Source organism: Ictalurus furcatus, chromosome 18, assembly GCF_023375685.1.
Source record: "Ictalurus furcatus strain D&B chromosome 18, Billie_1.0, whole genome shotgun sequence".
NCBI classification, from domain to species: Eukaryota; Metazoa; Chordata; class Actinopteri; order Siluriformes; family Ictaluridae; genus Ictalurus; species Ictalurus furcatus.
Window position 1 is genome coordinate 15,975,694 of NC_071272.1, and position 16,000 is coordinate 15,991,693.

The window sequence follows — 16,000 nt, forward strand, 5'->3', positions numbered from 1 at the left end:
CACATTTCATTTTTCAGCAAAAGGATAGCTCTTCATTTTTAATGCTCATGATCATTAGATTAATCAGAATGCACATCCAATAAGATATTAAAACACTGGATTTTTTTGTTCTTCCGAGTATTTGTCATCGTTATTTTCCACACAGATATAGCTTTTTTTAAAAATTTACTTTGAAAACAAATATTTCCAAATACTGCGCCACAGTTTTCTCATTTGTAATATACTAAAACATTGTACTTTTGTGATTTGATTCGGTTCACATTCAGATTCACAATACTGACGTTTAAATTTCTAGTTAGCAAGAACAACCCGGCACATAGACACTTCTTGGGCACCTAATTCACTTAGTCAAAATAACATCATCAACATAAGTGCCTTATACATTGCACATCTTTTCTGAATTTTATCAGTAGTTAATTTCACTGTTACTGGTTACACACAGAAGCTGACCTTCCAGTAGAAGATTACGCAGTGGTCACTAGTGATGTTAATAAACACTGCCACTTATTCTCACACTTACTCACTGATCACTAACGGATGAGTCACCAAGGCTCTAGATTCAGCTGATTATACAGTACATATGAAAGCAAAATTGATTAACTGTAAGACCGGAGGCCCAGTAATGCCTTACTCTCTTCGAATAACACATAATGTGGCATTAAACGTGATCTGGAAAAAAATACATCAATAAAATATAGAATAAAAGTGTCATGAATGTTTTATGAACTCACAAATAAGGAGGCACTGATTTCACCACTGTCACAGCTGAGTATCGGCCAAAACCCAAAGCATTTGGGTCATTCGGTATCACATGTAATCACAGCACGGATAAATATATACTCACTAGTAACTTCATTAGGAATGCCTGGACCCCTGCTCATTCATGCATTTGTCCAATCGGCCAATCGTGTGAGGCAGTGCAGTGTATACAATAAGGCAGATACAGGTGAAGAGCTTCTGTTAATGTTCACACCAAACATCAAAATGGAGAAAAATGTGATTTCAGTGATCGTGACCGTGGCATGATTGTTGGTGCCAAACGGGCTGGGTATTTCAGAAACTGCTGATCTCCTGGGATTTTCACAAACAACAGTCTCTAGAGGTGGTGTGAAAAGCAAAAAACACCAATGATGAGGCAGTCAGCCACACGTTCACCAAAACTGGCCAGTTGAAGATTAGAAAGAAAATTCTAGTCTGAACCGTCCAAAATCTGATCTTCAACTGTCCAGTTTGGGGGAGTCTGTACCCACTGTAGCCTCAGATTCCTCCTCCTAAAACCAATGTGGTCTTCTGCTTTTGTAGCCCATCTGCCTGAAGGCTTGACATACTGTGCTTTCTGAGATTATTCTCTGACTTCTCTCTTCAACACTGTGTCTGCCGCTCGCTGGATGCTTTTGCACCATTCTGTGTGAATTCTAGAGACTTGTGCGTGAAAATCCCAGGAGATCAGCAGGTTCTCAAACCAGCCCACATGGCACCAGCAACCATGCCATGGGCAAAGTCACTACATATAATTCTGATGTTTAATGTCAACATTAACTGAAGCTCTTGACCTCTATGATGTGGTAAGCAGCCAAAAAAGGCAAACAATTAGATTTTGGCCAAAATTGAGCATTTCTGCCAAGAATACAATAAATATACTTCACGAAAACAACATGGGTAGTTTCATCAATTCAGTCTGTAATAAGATACGGACTATCAAAATGTCCACAATGCTCCTGCACCACACTCAGAATGAATCTTTAAATGCAATTTTCTAATTTGTCACTGTGTTGACATACTACACATGGTTGTGTAGCTTTCAGAAATACAGCTCAAAATCTCCACATGTGAAGGCGGCTGTGGCTCAGGTGGTAGAGCGGGTTGTCCACTAATCGTAGGGTTGGCGGTTCGATTGCCCACATGACTCCACATGCCGAAGTGTCCTTGGGCAAGACACTGAACCCCAAGTTGCTCCCAATAGCAAGTTAGCGCCTTGCATGGCAGCTCTGCTACCATTGGTGTGTGAGTGTGAATGAATGGGTGAATGAGAACCAGCGTAAAGCGCTTTGGAATCGCTAAGGTTAAAAAAGCGTTATATAAGTGCAGACCATTATGATAAAAATCCAGCCTTTCAGGACAATAACAATGGCCGATACTCAGTGTTAGATCAGTGCATCCCTAAATGTCAACACAAACTTAGCCTCAGTGAGACCATTTGTACATCAGGGAGAAACACAACAATATTCAAACGTGAGATATTCATGTACATACTACAGATCTATAGCAGTTTGTCAGTGGTCTGGATACATCATTAGATGTGACACTATATACTTTAATAAAACACTAAAGACCATTTCAGAAAACACACGTAATATAATATGAAAGTGGCAGTTTGCCATTCCTTAAAACAGTGCAGTGTGGCTGGGTGAAAAATGATGCTCTGACATTTAATGGTCAAATCATGCACGTACCATCAAGTGTGTATCTTTTGTACCTTTAGTATGTATTTTTATTCATGTGGAGTACCTTTGAATAGCTTTTAGTCACGCTTTAAAAGGTACATTAGTGGTCCTCAAGGTCAATTTATGTACCATAAATTATTTAAATACTATATTCACATTTACAGGTACAAAACATGTCCCCTTGATGGTACCATCCCAGCAACAAGGAAAAGTACAGTTTGGTACCTTTATTTCTGAATATGAAAATTCCCTGGATATTGAAAATATGATTAATTCATAATTACCTTTCCCTCTAAATAGGCAGAAGATGGCTACGACTAAATCCTACAGTGGAACTAAATATGGCATACGCTAATATATTTGTTTCTGGTACCACGATTGGCCCAGAAGTGCCGCTATAGTACATTCAGAGAGAAAAGAAAAGAAGAAGAAAAAAAACCCCAAAACAAACAAAACAAAACAAAAAAACCCCCACACACCCAACCGTGAATATCCCCTAATGAAATGGGTGTGTGGTAACTGAAAAGTCAGCAGTAACGAAACAGCTTATTTACATTTATAGCTATAAATACATTTTACTGGAGCCTCAGAAGACATTGCATTGGTGTAACACCGTGGTTCTCAAAGTGGGATCCAGGGACCTCTAGGGGGTTTGTGAAGCACTTGACAGTCCCTTCAGGTTTTTGCGATTGCAGAAATGAATGAAAAATGAAGCAAACTCCACAATATTCGGAGAAGCTTGTAATTTTTCAAAGTTAACGCAAATTTTCCGCAGATTTGGGCCAAGAAGCGTCATGTAACGTGCATTCAGTCAAAGCCCTCTCTGATTCACGTGAGCCAAACATCAGTACAGCTAAAGGGTCTCACTTACCAACAAACATCACTGCGAAAGATCGTGCAAAACAATTTCGGCAATTCAAGTAGTTTTCCACAAAAACAAGCGCACAAAAAACTCTGCAAGTTGCATCGCAACTTCTGGAAGAAAAAAAAAGCCACAGCAAAATCAAGCATTTCTGCCCACAACAATCACAAAAAAATATATAAAAACTCTGCGAAATCCTGTATGGATTGACTTGATGTAATTAAAATTTCAGCAACTCAAAAACATCAAAATAGTTTTAATAAAAAATATGCTCTGTGAGTGTCCAGTTCAGGAATGAAAAGCACTGTTTCCAATAAATAGGCAAAATGTTATTGTACACTTGTAAATAAGGAAAATAATATTTGAATTGTAATATAAACCTGTACTGAGGCAGTTACTGGATTTATTTTTATAATTTTTTTTTTTTTTTTTTTTTTACATCTAAAGAGGTCCCTGGTTTGAAGTTTGAGAACCCCTGGGGTAACATATCTACGAGTGTGTTAAAAAGCTCCTCTCCGGCATTGAGCACTAAGTGGACGCGTGGGCAGTAATAAGAGCACCATGTGACTAACACAGACCAAGGCTAGTGTTACAGCTGCACGCATCTGAAGGAAGACCATGGAACCATCCAGAAACCACCAGCTCATCACAACGGTCTACTGTGCATAAGAAAGAAGATGGCGATGAGGCTGTATAGTGTACCTTCGCCACACTGTGAACAGTGCAGAGCTCTTTTTGCAAACGCATCATGGAGATTTAGTGTAAATAAAAACATTTTAAAAAAAGAAAGAGATAGCAGAGTTGTTTTCTTGTCAAAAGTCATCATACATGAATGCATCTCCTCCACCCTATGAAGTCAATCATGATTAAAACTAAACCAGTGTAACCAGTGATTCATCCATCCATCCATCCATCCATCCATCCATCCATACTGCTTATCCTGCGCAGGGACGTCGGGGAGCCTGGAGCCTATCCCAGGAGAATCGGAGCACAAGACGGGGTGCCAATCCTACCACACTACAGAAAATTTGGAAATGCCAAACAGCCTACAACACGTCTTTGGAGGAGGAAACCGGACTACCCAGAGGAAACGCGATGAGAACATTCAAACTCTACGCAGACACGGCGAAGGCAGGATTCGAACCCCAAACCATGGAGGTGCAAAGTAAACATGCTAACCAGTAGGCTACCGTGCCCCCCAGAATGATTCATAAGCATTGTAAAAAAAAAATTGAGAGTATGCAAATTGAGATGCGTTATTGCTACATGAACATTGTAATATAAGGAACTGTAAAATATATTTAATTCATCCATTCATCATTTCTTCATTACATGTGTCCTTGTCAGAATCGTTGTAAATCCGGAGCTGGGTAACACTGGGTGTAAGGTAGGAATACACCCTGGATAGGACGCCTATCCATTGCACACACACACTTACTCACACCTAGGGGCAATTTAGCGTAGGCAATCTACTAACCAGCATGTTTTTCAGAAGTGGGAGGAACCCGCACTTTTGTGGGAAAAATTTGTATTATTCGTAATGTTAATATTTCACTGTTTCATTTATGTACGATGAATTTTGACATGAAAACACTTCCACAGATAAGGCCCGTGAGATCTGTTTTGTAAAGCAAAGAAGTGAAAGTAGCACCTGATTATAGACATGCACATGCAGCCTACACATTAGCTTTGCACCTGGAGCTGTTTTAGCACACAGCTACAGTCACACCACCACCATGACTATAGCTGTTCAAAACACTACTAAGTTGGTAAACCACAGTGTATTGAACAAAGTATTCTATTAATGGCATGAAACAACATGCAGTTATCAAACTGAACCATGAACTAAATAACGGAATAAAACACTTGGAGGTGTGCTGTTATACTGTAGGAAAACAATCAACAGTGTGTTTTATTCCTCTTATACCACAGCAATTTGACAGTGATTACATTTTTTTTTTGATTAATTAAAGAACAACACGCTGCTTATAGTTACATTTAATGTTGTGAATTCATTATAGCAGCTATAAAGAGTTATTCCCTCAACCACGTCTCTTTCTTTTTCCTTGACGTTAATAAGAAACCTTGATGAGCAAAGTCCTCTATTCGGGAGACTTTCACGAGATCGAAAACTTACAAAGCGCTGATGCTGGAGACTTCTTCCATAAGTGCTAAATTTACACGTTTTTCTTTGTTAAGTATGATTAGATTGTTGCCAGATTGTTATTTAGTCTTAGATTACATAGAGCGTTTGCACCTGTCAGTTAAACATATTGGATCGTACGCGTTAATGTGCCCCTGTAATCTGCATGTTGTTAAGCAACCTACTGACCAATCAGGATCGAGAATTCAACAATGCTGTGGTATAAACGTCCTTAACCTGTCTTACACTCGGTGTCCATGTGCAATAAAAACACATGAAGAAAAGTCAACAAAGGCATAATGCACAGTGATGAGAAAACAAAAAAAACACAATAACTCAAATGGTCACCATGGACACGTGCTGGAAAGCAGCTTAGATGGCAACTATGCAAATTGCCTACGGCCCCCTCTTCCCTGGAGCCAAAAAAGACATTGTTAGTCAGCGACATTTGCTATAACAGCTACCTAACCAAACACGCTACAGCTGCAGAGATATGTTCGCTAGATAAGCTGAGTTTGCTTGTTCTTTCCTAGCTTAATAAATTTCATGATATGTTATTATATGATAAAGTTAGCTGTTTCTGAAAATGTGCTAGATATCTAGCTAGCAACCGAACGTGTCCATTCACAGTCAAACGTCACAGCGGATTGTTATAATGGAGGACGGTGCGGAAAAGGATACGCATGCCGAGATCCCCAGATTAAGCAAAAATAAAAATAAAAATAATAAGTTAGAAGTCTTGTAGGAAACGATAAGGAGAACCAAAAAGAAAGCTGACTGAGCCTCACATCTCTCATGGCCTCCATACAGGAACAGTATGTGGAATGTGTGTGGATATTAAAGGAGCGCTCTCCAGGTTCTCAGGCGCTTCATGGCCCTCCATCAGGATCTGAAGACGTGCACGGCGCGCACCACGTACTGTCTACAGATGGGACACTCGCTCATGCGCTTGCCACACTTGCTACAGGTCACCATGTGGCCACATTCCAGCAGCACGCAGTCGATGGGCGAGTCCATGCAGATCTTACACAGGTTCTCCTCCTGGCCACTCGGCTCGGCTGGTTCCGCTACTGACACAGAAACACGCACGTTTTTATTGTACAAAATTATGCACAACTCATTATAAGCTTTATTCAACATTGGGTACAGTAACTTTGCTCTTGTTATACAAGTAATACATACCTGTGCCTGACTCGTTTTTAGTGTTTGAAACTGCAAATAAACAAGCAACAAGCAAGTAAGCAGTTTATCAATCACCAAAATGACTACTACTAGTACATTTTCTGGATTAGAAGACACTTTTAAATTAGCCTAATTGTAATATGTATATTTCTTATCATTTTTATGGAAGATGTGTTATTTAGCAGTTAAAGTAGGATAATATGAAATAGAGTCAGATGCTGCGTCCCAATTCTCCAAGTAGTCTTCTACTATTGGTCATAAATAGGATCCAAGATTAGAATTAGTGTGTCCCAAACCATAGTATGTTGAAATGAGTATCCCAAAGGTACCCGGATGGTCTACTATCCATCTCTACTATCTACTACTGTCACTGAGGCAAAACCGTAGCGGATGAAGGAAGCCTGACCCATACCTGTAGTTTTAACATCTTTTTAATGACAATAAACTAAATAAATCAAAATATGCATCTAAAAAAAAAGTGATTTTGATATAGGATTTAGATTGAGATATATATGAGGTCTATATAAAAGTCTTTTAATTGAACTACATTAGCTTCTATCCTGAGGTAACGGTAAACTAGCTTAGTTTTTAGTTAACATGAGGTCGCAGTTGTAAACAGTGAGCTTAGTACATTAAAACATGCTTAATTAATGTTTGGTTACTCAGCCAGTTAACAGTAAATCTAGTAATCAGCGGAAACCCTGTCCCACTACTAGAAATGTTCTGGGACGGTCTATTGTGCAACAGGAAGCTCAGAGCACATCTCAATTCTCACAAAGATGCGTTCTATGTCCTCCTGTCCTTCGGAGACCAGTCTTCACGAGAACGCAAGTTCGTTCTTAGCCAGTATGTCCCAGTCCTTGCATACTCTTTTACTACACACGCAAAAGTACATACTTTTTCTTCAATGCATACTTTTAGTGCATAGTATACATAGGTGAATTGAGACACAGAAAGAATCTCTAGACACCTCATGATTTACGACATTTGGCATGGCAATATTTAATTATGATTCGTTATGATTTTTTTTTTACTTATGTAGCCCACATTCTATTTTTGCCCAGTATCACTTTAAGGAACCTTTTAATAAGCTTAATGAAAACATTTATTTATTAATGTATTTGAAGTAGAAGCTGTAGGAACAAATATGACTGTTTGTATACAAATATTCTTTTTGTTTGTTTACACCTGATCATCACAGTCATGTGCTTTTTGAACATCCCATTTAATGGATTTAGTCCCCCTTTGCTGTTATAATAACCTACACTATTCTGGGAAGGCTTTACACTAGATTTAGGAGCGTGGCTGTGGGGATTTGTGCTCATTCAGCCACAAGAGCATTAGTGAGGTCAGACGAGAACGTCTGGTGCGCAGTCAGCGTTCCGGTTCATCCTGAAAGTGTTCAGTGGGGTTGAGGTCAGGGCACTGTGCAGACCACCAGAGTTTATCTACTCCACCTTTGGCACACCATGTCTTCATGGAGCTCGCTTTGTGCATAGGGACATTGTCATGCTGGAACAGGTTTGAGCCTCTTAGCTCCAGTGAAGGGGAAATTGAAATGCAACAGCAAATAAAGACATTCTAGACAATTGTGTGCTTCCAATCAATGTTGTGGCAACAAAGCTTGGGGAAAAGACCAACATATGGGTGTGATAGTCAGGTGACCTCATATCTTTTTTTTTTTTTTTTTTACACTTCCTGTAAAAAAAAAAAAATAATAATAATTTAAAAAATTGGGGGAAAAAAAGTGTGTGATATTGAAGTCACACTTAATTCTGTGCCTAATTTCAAAAAGTCTTTGATTGGACATATAGTGCACCACACACTCTAGACCAACATTATGATACTGTATCATGTATGTATCTAGTGAGCTAAATCTACTCCAGGACTGATCAACAATTACTGGGAGAGTTTTCTTGCAGTTATTTGGGGGGGGGGATGACACCAGATACTGAAAGCAAAGGTTCACATACTTTTGCCACTCACAGATATGTACTACCGGATCATTTTCCTTAATAAATAAATGAACAAGTATAATATTCTTGTCTCATTTGTTTAACTGGGTTCTCTTTCTCTACTTTTAGTACTTGTGTGAAAATCTGATGTTGTTTTAGGTCAATATTTTTGCAGATATATAGAAAATTCTAAAGGATTCACAAACTTTCAAGCACCACTGTGGTGAATATTCATTCTGTGGTGAATATTAGAAAAATACAGTGTGAAGCCACTGTTAATGCTTTGATAATTATTATGTTTAAAGCAGTCTACGCTTGGCTGGTTATTAAGCTATATAAATTAGCAAGAGGTTATGTTTCTGTTATTAAATTCGCTTTTGTTTAGTACACATAGCTCATGTGTGCATCTAGCTATTTATTTCATTTACTGAGTAATAGTCAATTACAGCAGTGCCTATCATTATTAAATTCCCAAACCGTTTTAAAATCTCACTGAGTCACTCTAGTTGAATCAGTAAACCCAATGTAAAGGACAAAACAAAGGGCATATGGACAAAGAGAGAAGAAAACTACAGTTAAAGCTGCACTGTATGATGAATGTAATACTGTGTTTACGCAGATTGACTTACCCAGATTGTGGAGGTCTTTCTGGTCATTAAAGAGCCGTGTAACTCTCTCCATCAGCTCCCACTTCTCACAGCAGCCCTGGTAGTTGACGAAGTTGCGTGCCAGGATTTCCTTCAGCTGCCGCACTGTAAGACCTTCGATGTCCTCCACGCTGCTCAGATCAGACAGAGAGGCCCTGCGACTGTGCACCAATGTCTCCTCGCTGTCTGTTGACTAACACACACACACGATGAGACGGTGTGATGCCGTGAAGTTGCCGTGAATTACTGTTAACCATTTTTATTTATTATAGACGGATGCCCTGTTGTACGTTTTATCCATTTACACTTGTAGATCATCTGCAACATTTAGTTCCTGTTATCTTACATCTGAAAACCTACCTTATAAAACAGGTATAAAACATCTTATAGTTAATAAGACAATAAAAGCAGCTTGTCGTTTGACAAGAGCTTTCACCTCATCGTCGTCATCATCCTCTTCATCTTCATCTTCACCTTCTTCCTCCTCCTCGTCCTCCTCTGTGAGAGTCCCCGGCTCCTCGGCTGCTTGGGATGGAGGAGTGTGGGACTGCGAGACATCTGGGGCGGCTGGCGGAGGGGCGGAGTTGCTGCAACCGTTACTGCTGCTACTACTGCTTCTACTGTTGCTGCTGCTGCTGGGTGTGTTTTGGTCCAGCACAAGCTCCACCAACTCCTCCTTCTCGCGGCACGTGTGAGTGGGGACGTCGTGCAGGTGCAGGTAGTCGCGCAGCTCCTTCACCTTCAGCCCCATCAGCTGGCTCCGCTCGAAACGAGTCCCGACGAAGCGCCGGCACGTCTGGCACAGCGCGGGCCTGAGCTCGGGCTGCACCCAGCAACGGCTGCAGAAGTGCTTCTTGCAGTCTACACACACATTCTGTATCAGGAGAAAGAATGATATGATCAATTGAAGCCTGCCAATATCCCGAGCCGCTAATAACTGTAATATGATGAGCCGATATATCTGGCATGTTCTACCGCTACCTGCAATGCAGCAGTTTTGAGCCTTTCCAGGCTCATCGGAGACCTGATCCGGGTGTGTCGCAATTATTACACGACCGTCTCACTGCGTTCCAGATGTGATCGTATAAAATAATCGCAAGGTCGTTTTCGTTTCGCAACTGTGCTTTATCATCTCACTTAGGATAATTCAATTCAGTCAGACAAGCTTTTACGTTGTGTGATATATGGGATATTATTAATTATTTAATCCAATTTGTCACAAAAACAGAAAGAAAAAAAAACTCTCCTCAGCTATACTGGGCAGGATTTGTCGTTTCCTTGCATCTACTCTACTTCGAAAGTATAAAAATAGACTCAAACGTGACTACAATTAAGCTTCATTGCATCATAAGCGCTGCGCATCTTTAAGTTAGTATTGTTTACACAAGAATTACACAGGAAAGATTTCCATGATGAATATTCTAACGCTCCATGACGATGAATTGTCCTTAATTATAAGTTGTATGCGTATTAAATAAGGAATAAAATACTCATGAGCATGCTGCGATAAGAAAATAATCAATCAACGACAGGGTGGTGCGACAGGGTTACTGTTACCACTGAAAAGTTGATTATTGTCCTATATCACCACATCCTAACGAGTTTTATTCCTCTTATACCTCATTTTGCCAACGAATGGTTTTTTTAATTAAATAACAACAGCATACTTTTCATCCATTTATAGCTACGCATGTTTAATGTTGTGAATGTCCACTGAACATGTTAGTTCCTGTTATCACTTATGTTACAGCAGCTGTAAGCAGTTATTCTCTCACCAGCCTCTCTTTAGAAGTGAATAGGATTATTATTATTTTTCTTTTTTTAATGTAGTTTGTCTTCCCACGTTGGAAACGAGAAGCTTCAGCTTTACCTCTGACTGTTACAGAGCACTGACACTGGAGACTCCTTCCATAAATGCTAAATAAACATTTCCTCACAGAAAACTGACTCATAAATGATTACACACGTTTACACGTGATTTGTCTCGTAGCCAGTATTGCTGTTATAGGAAATGTATTAATTATTTATATGGCACTATATATAATAAACCAGTCTCATGACAGTGAGAAGGGTATGTATTGTATGTGTGTGTGTAGTTCACCTTGCTTGCCGTGTCGAAGTGGCCTCCACAGGCCCTGCACAAGTGTTCGGGTGATGTTGGAGCAGGGCTGTAGCCCGAGTTTGTGTAGGCCTGGTGCCATGTGCTGCTGGTTTCTTCCACGGTGGCGGTCGTTTTCCCTCACAGAGCCAGTTACATCAACATCAGGCTCTCACGCTGCTTCCTGACCAATCAGAAACAGGAAAAACACACACCCACACAGCTGTCAGAATTGCTAGAGCTGGGTATAATAATACAACATGGATAATTTGATAAATTACACAACAAGATATTGCCTATTTACATATTCTTATACTGACTGGGCATTTTCCCTTCTAATAAAAATTTAATAAAAAAATATATATATATGCACTGTGAAAAAGTATCATAATATTATATTTTCACATCGCCTATACATTATTGCAAGACTGTACATGGGATTTTGTTTCTGTCTTTATCCACAAAACAGATTTCAAAATAAACTAAACTTATTTGCACTAATATGAACTATTTATACATTTGTCTGAAATGATATTTTAGAAACTCAATGCCTTTAGTAGTAGTAAGCTGTCTTATATTTTGAATTTACATGATTGTAGGCTTTTCAGGCTATTTATGAGGTAGCCACTACTATGGTTCTGAACTTCTTCAGGTATCCTCATGTTAAACTTAATATTATGTTTTTAATATTATGTTTTAATTCCACTTCAAATATAATTTAAGCTTCAATTAGTGGCGATGATATGTTCTATGATATATGTTATCTTTGTATGTATGTTTTACAGCGCAAAAAAAAAAAAAAACCACACCACATAAATTAATGGCAAAAATTTAAACAATGTCAGATAAGTAGTTGAATTTTTTTTTTAATTAAATGTAAAATACAGTTTCCAACAAATTAGGATTTTACAAGAAACGGACATCCAGTTTTTAAGCTAACACACAAAACAAAATGTAATTTTTGAGTTTTTGTTTTCCCTATAAAATAAACCTAAGCAGACTTTCATTATTAGTATTATTATTATTATTAGCACTAGGAATGGTAAATTGTGTCTAAAACATGTAATAGTAGTAGTAGCATTATTATTATTATCATTATTATTATTTATTATTTTATTTTTGTTATCAGCAGTAGTAGTATCAGCTATTGTAAAGCATTTTTACATTTCTATTTATTTTTATCACTACAAATTGTGTCTAAAACATGTAATAGTAGCATTATTATTATTATTATTATTATTATTATTAGCAGCAGCAGCAGCAGCAGTATCAGCTATCTATTTTAAAGCATTTTTATGCTTATATTTATATCTGGAATATCATCACTACATATTGTGTCTAAAACATGGAATCACTTTTTTTTGTACCTTCAATGCTACAAAGGGTCATTATTATTATTATTATTATTATTATTATTATTATTACATTTGAAGTGGCCTTGACATTGAAGTCTTCAGTAACTTGCTGTTATCTGTACACACCCTGTGCTTCTTACTAATGGCCTTCTTACATTTACATCGTTTGTACACATTATTACAGCAAAAATTCGCCCTAAAGGACCACTTTGATAAGTTTAGATTGTTTTTACATTATAAAACAAATAAACCGTTCAGTTTTAATGACACCGGAAGGTGAAGAATAAGTCTGTATAATTGTAGAAGGTCTGAAACGCCACAAATCACTTTATTAAAGCTCTTTAATTCCTCAAGAAAAGATGATGATATTTTACACACACACACCCACATATACTTATAATTACGCACATCTGGACAGTATGATATCCAGATGTGCCGGCTAATTCGCTAACTGGTATCAGCATGTGTAATATTTGTCATATTTATCATATACAAAAACATACATTGAGTACATGAGTGTAAAATAATGTTTATATGTATATATTTGTAATATATTTTTAGCAAAGAATACAAATGATGCGCAGCGAATTTCCCACCGAATAATTATCAGACTGCATCCTAAATATCTTCATACTCCCTATCTAAGCGCACTACGTAGGGTATGGAATAATGGCTTCTACGCCCTATCTAGTTCCCTACTTATCCGGTGGAGAGCGATTCAGGACTCCGCCTTGGTAATGCAGCAAGCCAGCCGGCTGCGCTACAATGACTTAGCTAGCTAGGTGATGCTAAGTGAAATGTCTTACCGATAAGACCAGGCGCAAGCTGTTTCAGTGACAGTCATCTCGTAATTCCGTAACCATCGTATTGCATATCATATATTAACGACTATCTGCTTGAAATATCAACTAAATACAGCTTTGTGAAATGAGAGCACTCGGACACCCGGTCAAGTTCTCGCTAATGATGGCTAACTCGTGATTGATTCGATTCCTACTTTATGAACGGCTCTTTAAAAGTGCTCTATTTCTAGACGCACGCTTCGATTCTCTTATACAGGTAGCTTTAAAGAATCGACTCACTAAAGCGATTCGTCACTAGTTCCCGCGACAGTTAACGGGGTTCCGTCACGTGACCTGTAAGCCTAATACTGCCACCTGCTGGACGAATATGAAATAAACAAAGTGATGGAAATCGAGTGAAATACTTAACCCTTTAAGAACCAGTGTTCATTACAATTAAGCTTTTTTTTTCTTCTTTTTTTTGTTTGCTTTTTGGTGTTTTTTTTTTTTTTTTTAGAGATCTTTAAAGTGCACCTATTATGGTTTTTCAAATATTACCTTTCATGTAGAGTGTTATATTCACAAACAGTTATAGCTGTTTGTGAATGTAAACAGTCTGCAAAGTTTTCTGCAAAAAAACAAAGTGCAGGACAAACTGAGTTATTGACTCCCAAAAGAAGGAACCGATTCTGAACAGCTGAAACGAGTCATTTCATCAAAAGGATCCTCTTTGACACTTTAGTCAGTAGCAATAATGTTGCTGTTACCAGTGGATCTGTAGCATCTTTTCAAAGTGTTGCATTAATTCGATCCCTCCTAAATCTAATGATAATATAGTATATGTAAGTTGTTAATCTTGTCAGAAAACGTGTTACACTTATTTCAGATCTGCCCATAACTCTCAGTGTTTTGGCTACGTATTTTCAAGCGTATTGTCTTCTCCTTCTGTTAAACATGTATTGTTTATGTATGTTTGATTTTATCTTCAACACTAAAAATGCTAATCAATACTTAATTTTTGCAACATGTAGCAAAATATCCTATCTTCTCCTGAAGCAAACCACAATTTCTTATGTTTATAAACGAGGTCAAACAATACCTGGGAACAATTTATTTTTATTGCTCAAAGGAAAAGAAAGTTGGGAAAACTTTAACATTATGTAATCTCTCAAGAGAGCAAGGGTTATTCCCATCCTGAAGAAACCCACTCTGGATCCCTCTGACATCGGCAACTAACGACCGGTATCACTTCTGTCTTTTCTTTCTAAAATCCTTGAACACGCTGTCTACAATCAACTGTCTCTCTATCTCTCACAGAACAACCTCCAAAATCCTAGCCAGTCTGGCTTCAAAGCAGCACATTCTACTGAAACTGCCCTTTTGGCTGTCACTGAGAAGCTACATGCTGCTAGATCAGCCAACATGTCATCAGTCCTCATCCTCCTTCACCTTTCAGCAGCGTTGACTCTCTTGTCCACCCTCATGAGTCTCAGAATTCATGGTGCAGCATGGCAGTGGTTTGCTTCCTACCTGGAAGGTCGCTCATACCAGGTGATATGGACGGGATCCACATCTGCTCCCTGCAGGCTCTCTACTGGTGTCCCACAAGGCTCAGTACTTGGTTTTCTTCTGTTCTCACTCTATATTCAGTCTCTTGGTGAGGTCATATCCTCACATGGGTTCTCATACCACTGCTATGCGGATGACATTCAACTCATCCTCTCCTTCCGTCCCTCAGATCCTCTTGTTTCTGCTCAGATCTCAGCATGTCTGGTAGACATCTCGTCATGGATGGCAGATCATCAGCTGAAACTTAATCCCAGCAAAACTGAACTGCTGTTCATCCCAGGTGATTCATCACCATGTCAGGATCTTGTGATCTTCATGGACAACTCTCTGATCTCACCTTCAGTTACTGCACACAACCTTCGGTTAACCACGGACAATCAACTGTCCTTTTCCTGTCACAGTGCTAATCTGACACGCTCATGTCGATTTCTCCTTTACCACATCAGAAAGATTCATCCATTTCTATCCACACAGGCCACTCGGGTGCTGGTTCACTCTCTTGTCATTTCGAGACTCGACTACTGCAACTCACTAATGGTAGGTCTTCCTCTGACCGCCATTCAACCTCTGCAACTGATCCAGAATGCAGCTGCTCGACTTGTTTTCAACCTTCCTAAGTTCTCCCACACCACCCCATTGTTACCCCATTGTGGAGGCACTGGCTTCCTGTAGCCGCCCGCATCAGATTTACAACTCTGATACTTGCCTACAAAGCCAAAAATGAACCAGCACCCACTTACCTCAAAGCACTTTTCACAGACCGCACTGCACCATGCCCCCTCTGAACCTCTAGCACTGCTAGACTGGTCCATCATCTCTCAGGGTACAAGGAAGGTATGCATCAAGACTCTTCACTGTTCTGGCACCTACAGTAGGTGGTGGAATGAACTTCCCCTAGACGTCCGAACAGCTGAGTCACTGGAGGTCTTCAAACGATGTCTAATGACCTGCCTCTTCCTTATG

At 39.0% G+C, this 16,000-nt stretch overlaps 1 protein-coding gene across 1 annotated transcript; it reads right to left on the reverse strand.

The window, feature by feature from the left end:
* Window positions 1-3,617: 3,617 nt before the first annotated feature.
* On the reverse strand, window positions 3,618-15,041 carry zgc:171740 (uncharacterized protein LOC795694 homolog). The gene is made up of 6 exons (XM_053649414.1): window positions 14,999-15,041; window positions 11,335-11,471; window positions 9,670-10,107; window positions 9,216-9,426; window positions 6,632-6,661; window positions 3,618-6,519 (listed from the first exon to the last, which is right to left on the reverse strand). The coding sequence occupies exons 1-6, from the start codon at window positions 15,039-15,041 to the stop codon at window positions 6,332-6,334; spliced, it is 1,047 nt and encodes a 348-aa protein (XP_053505389.1). The 3' UTR covers window positions 3,618-6,331.
* Between the last annotated feature and the right edge of the window lie 959 nt (window positions 15,042-16,000).

What these genes read in the sequence shown, in the direction of transcription:
- zgc:171740 (XM_053649414.1), bottom strand. Translation starts at nt 15,041, where the DNA reads ATGTGGATCCCGTCCATATCACCTGGTATGAGCGACCTTCCAG. An exon ending in ACTTCGACACGGCAAGCAAG is followed by an intron (nt 10,108 to 11,334) that starts GTGAACTACACA and finishes CTCCTGATACAG; the next exon opens with AATGTGTGTGTAGACTGCAA. An exon ending in AGGATGATGACGACGATGAG is followed by an intron (nt 9,427 to 9,669) that starts GTGAAAGCTCTT and finishes TGTGTGTGTTAG; the next exon opens with TCAACAGACAGCGAGGAGAC.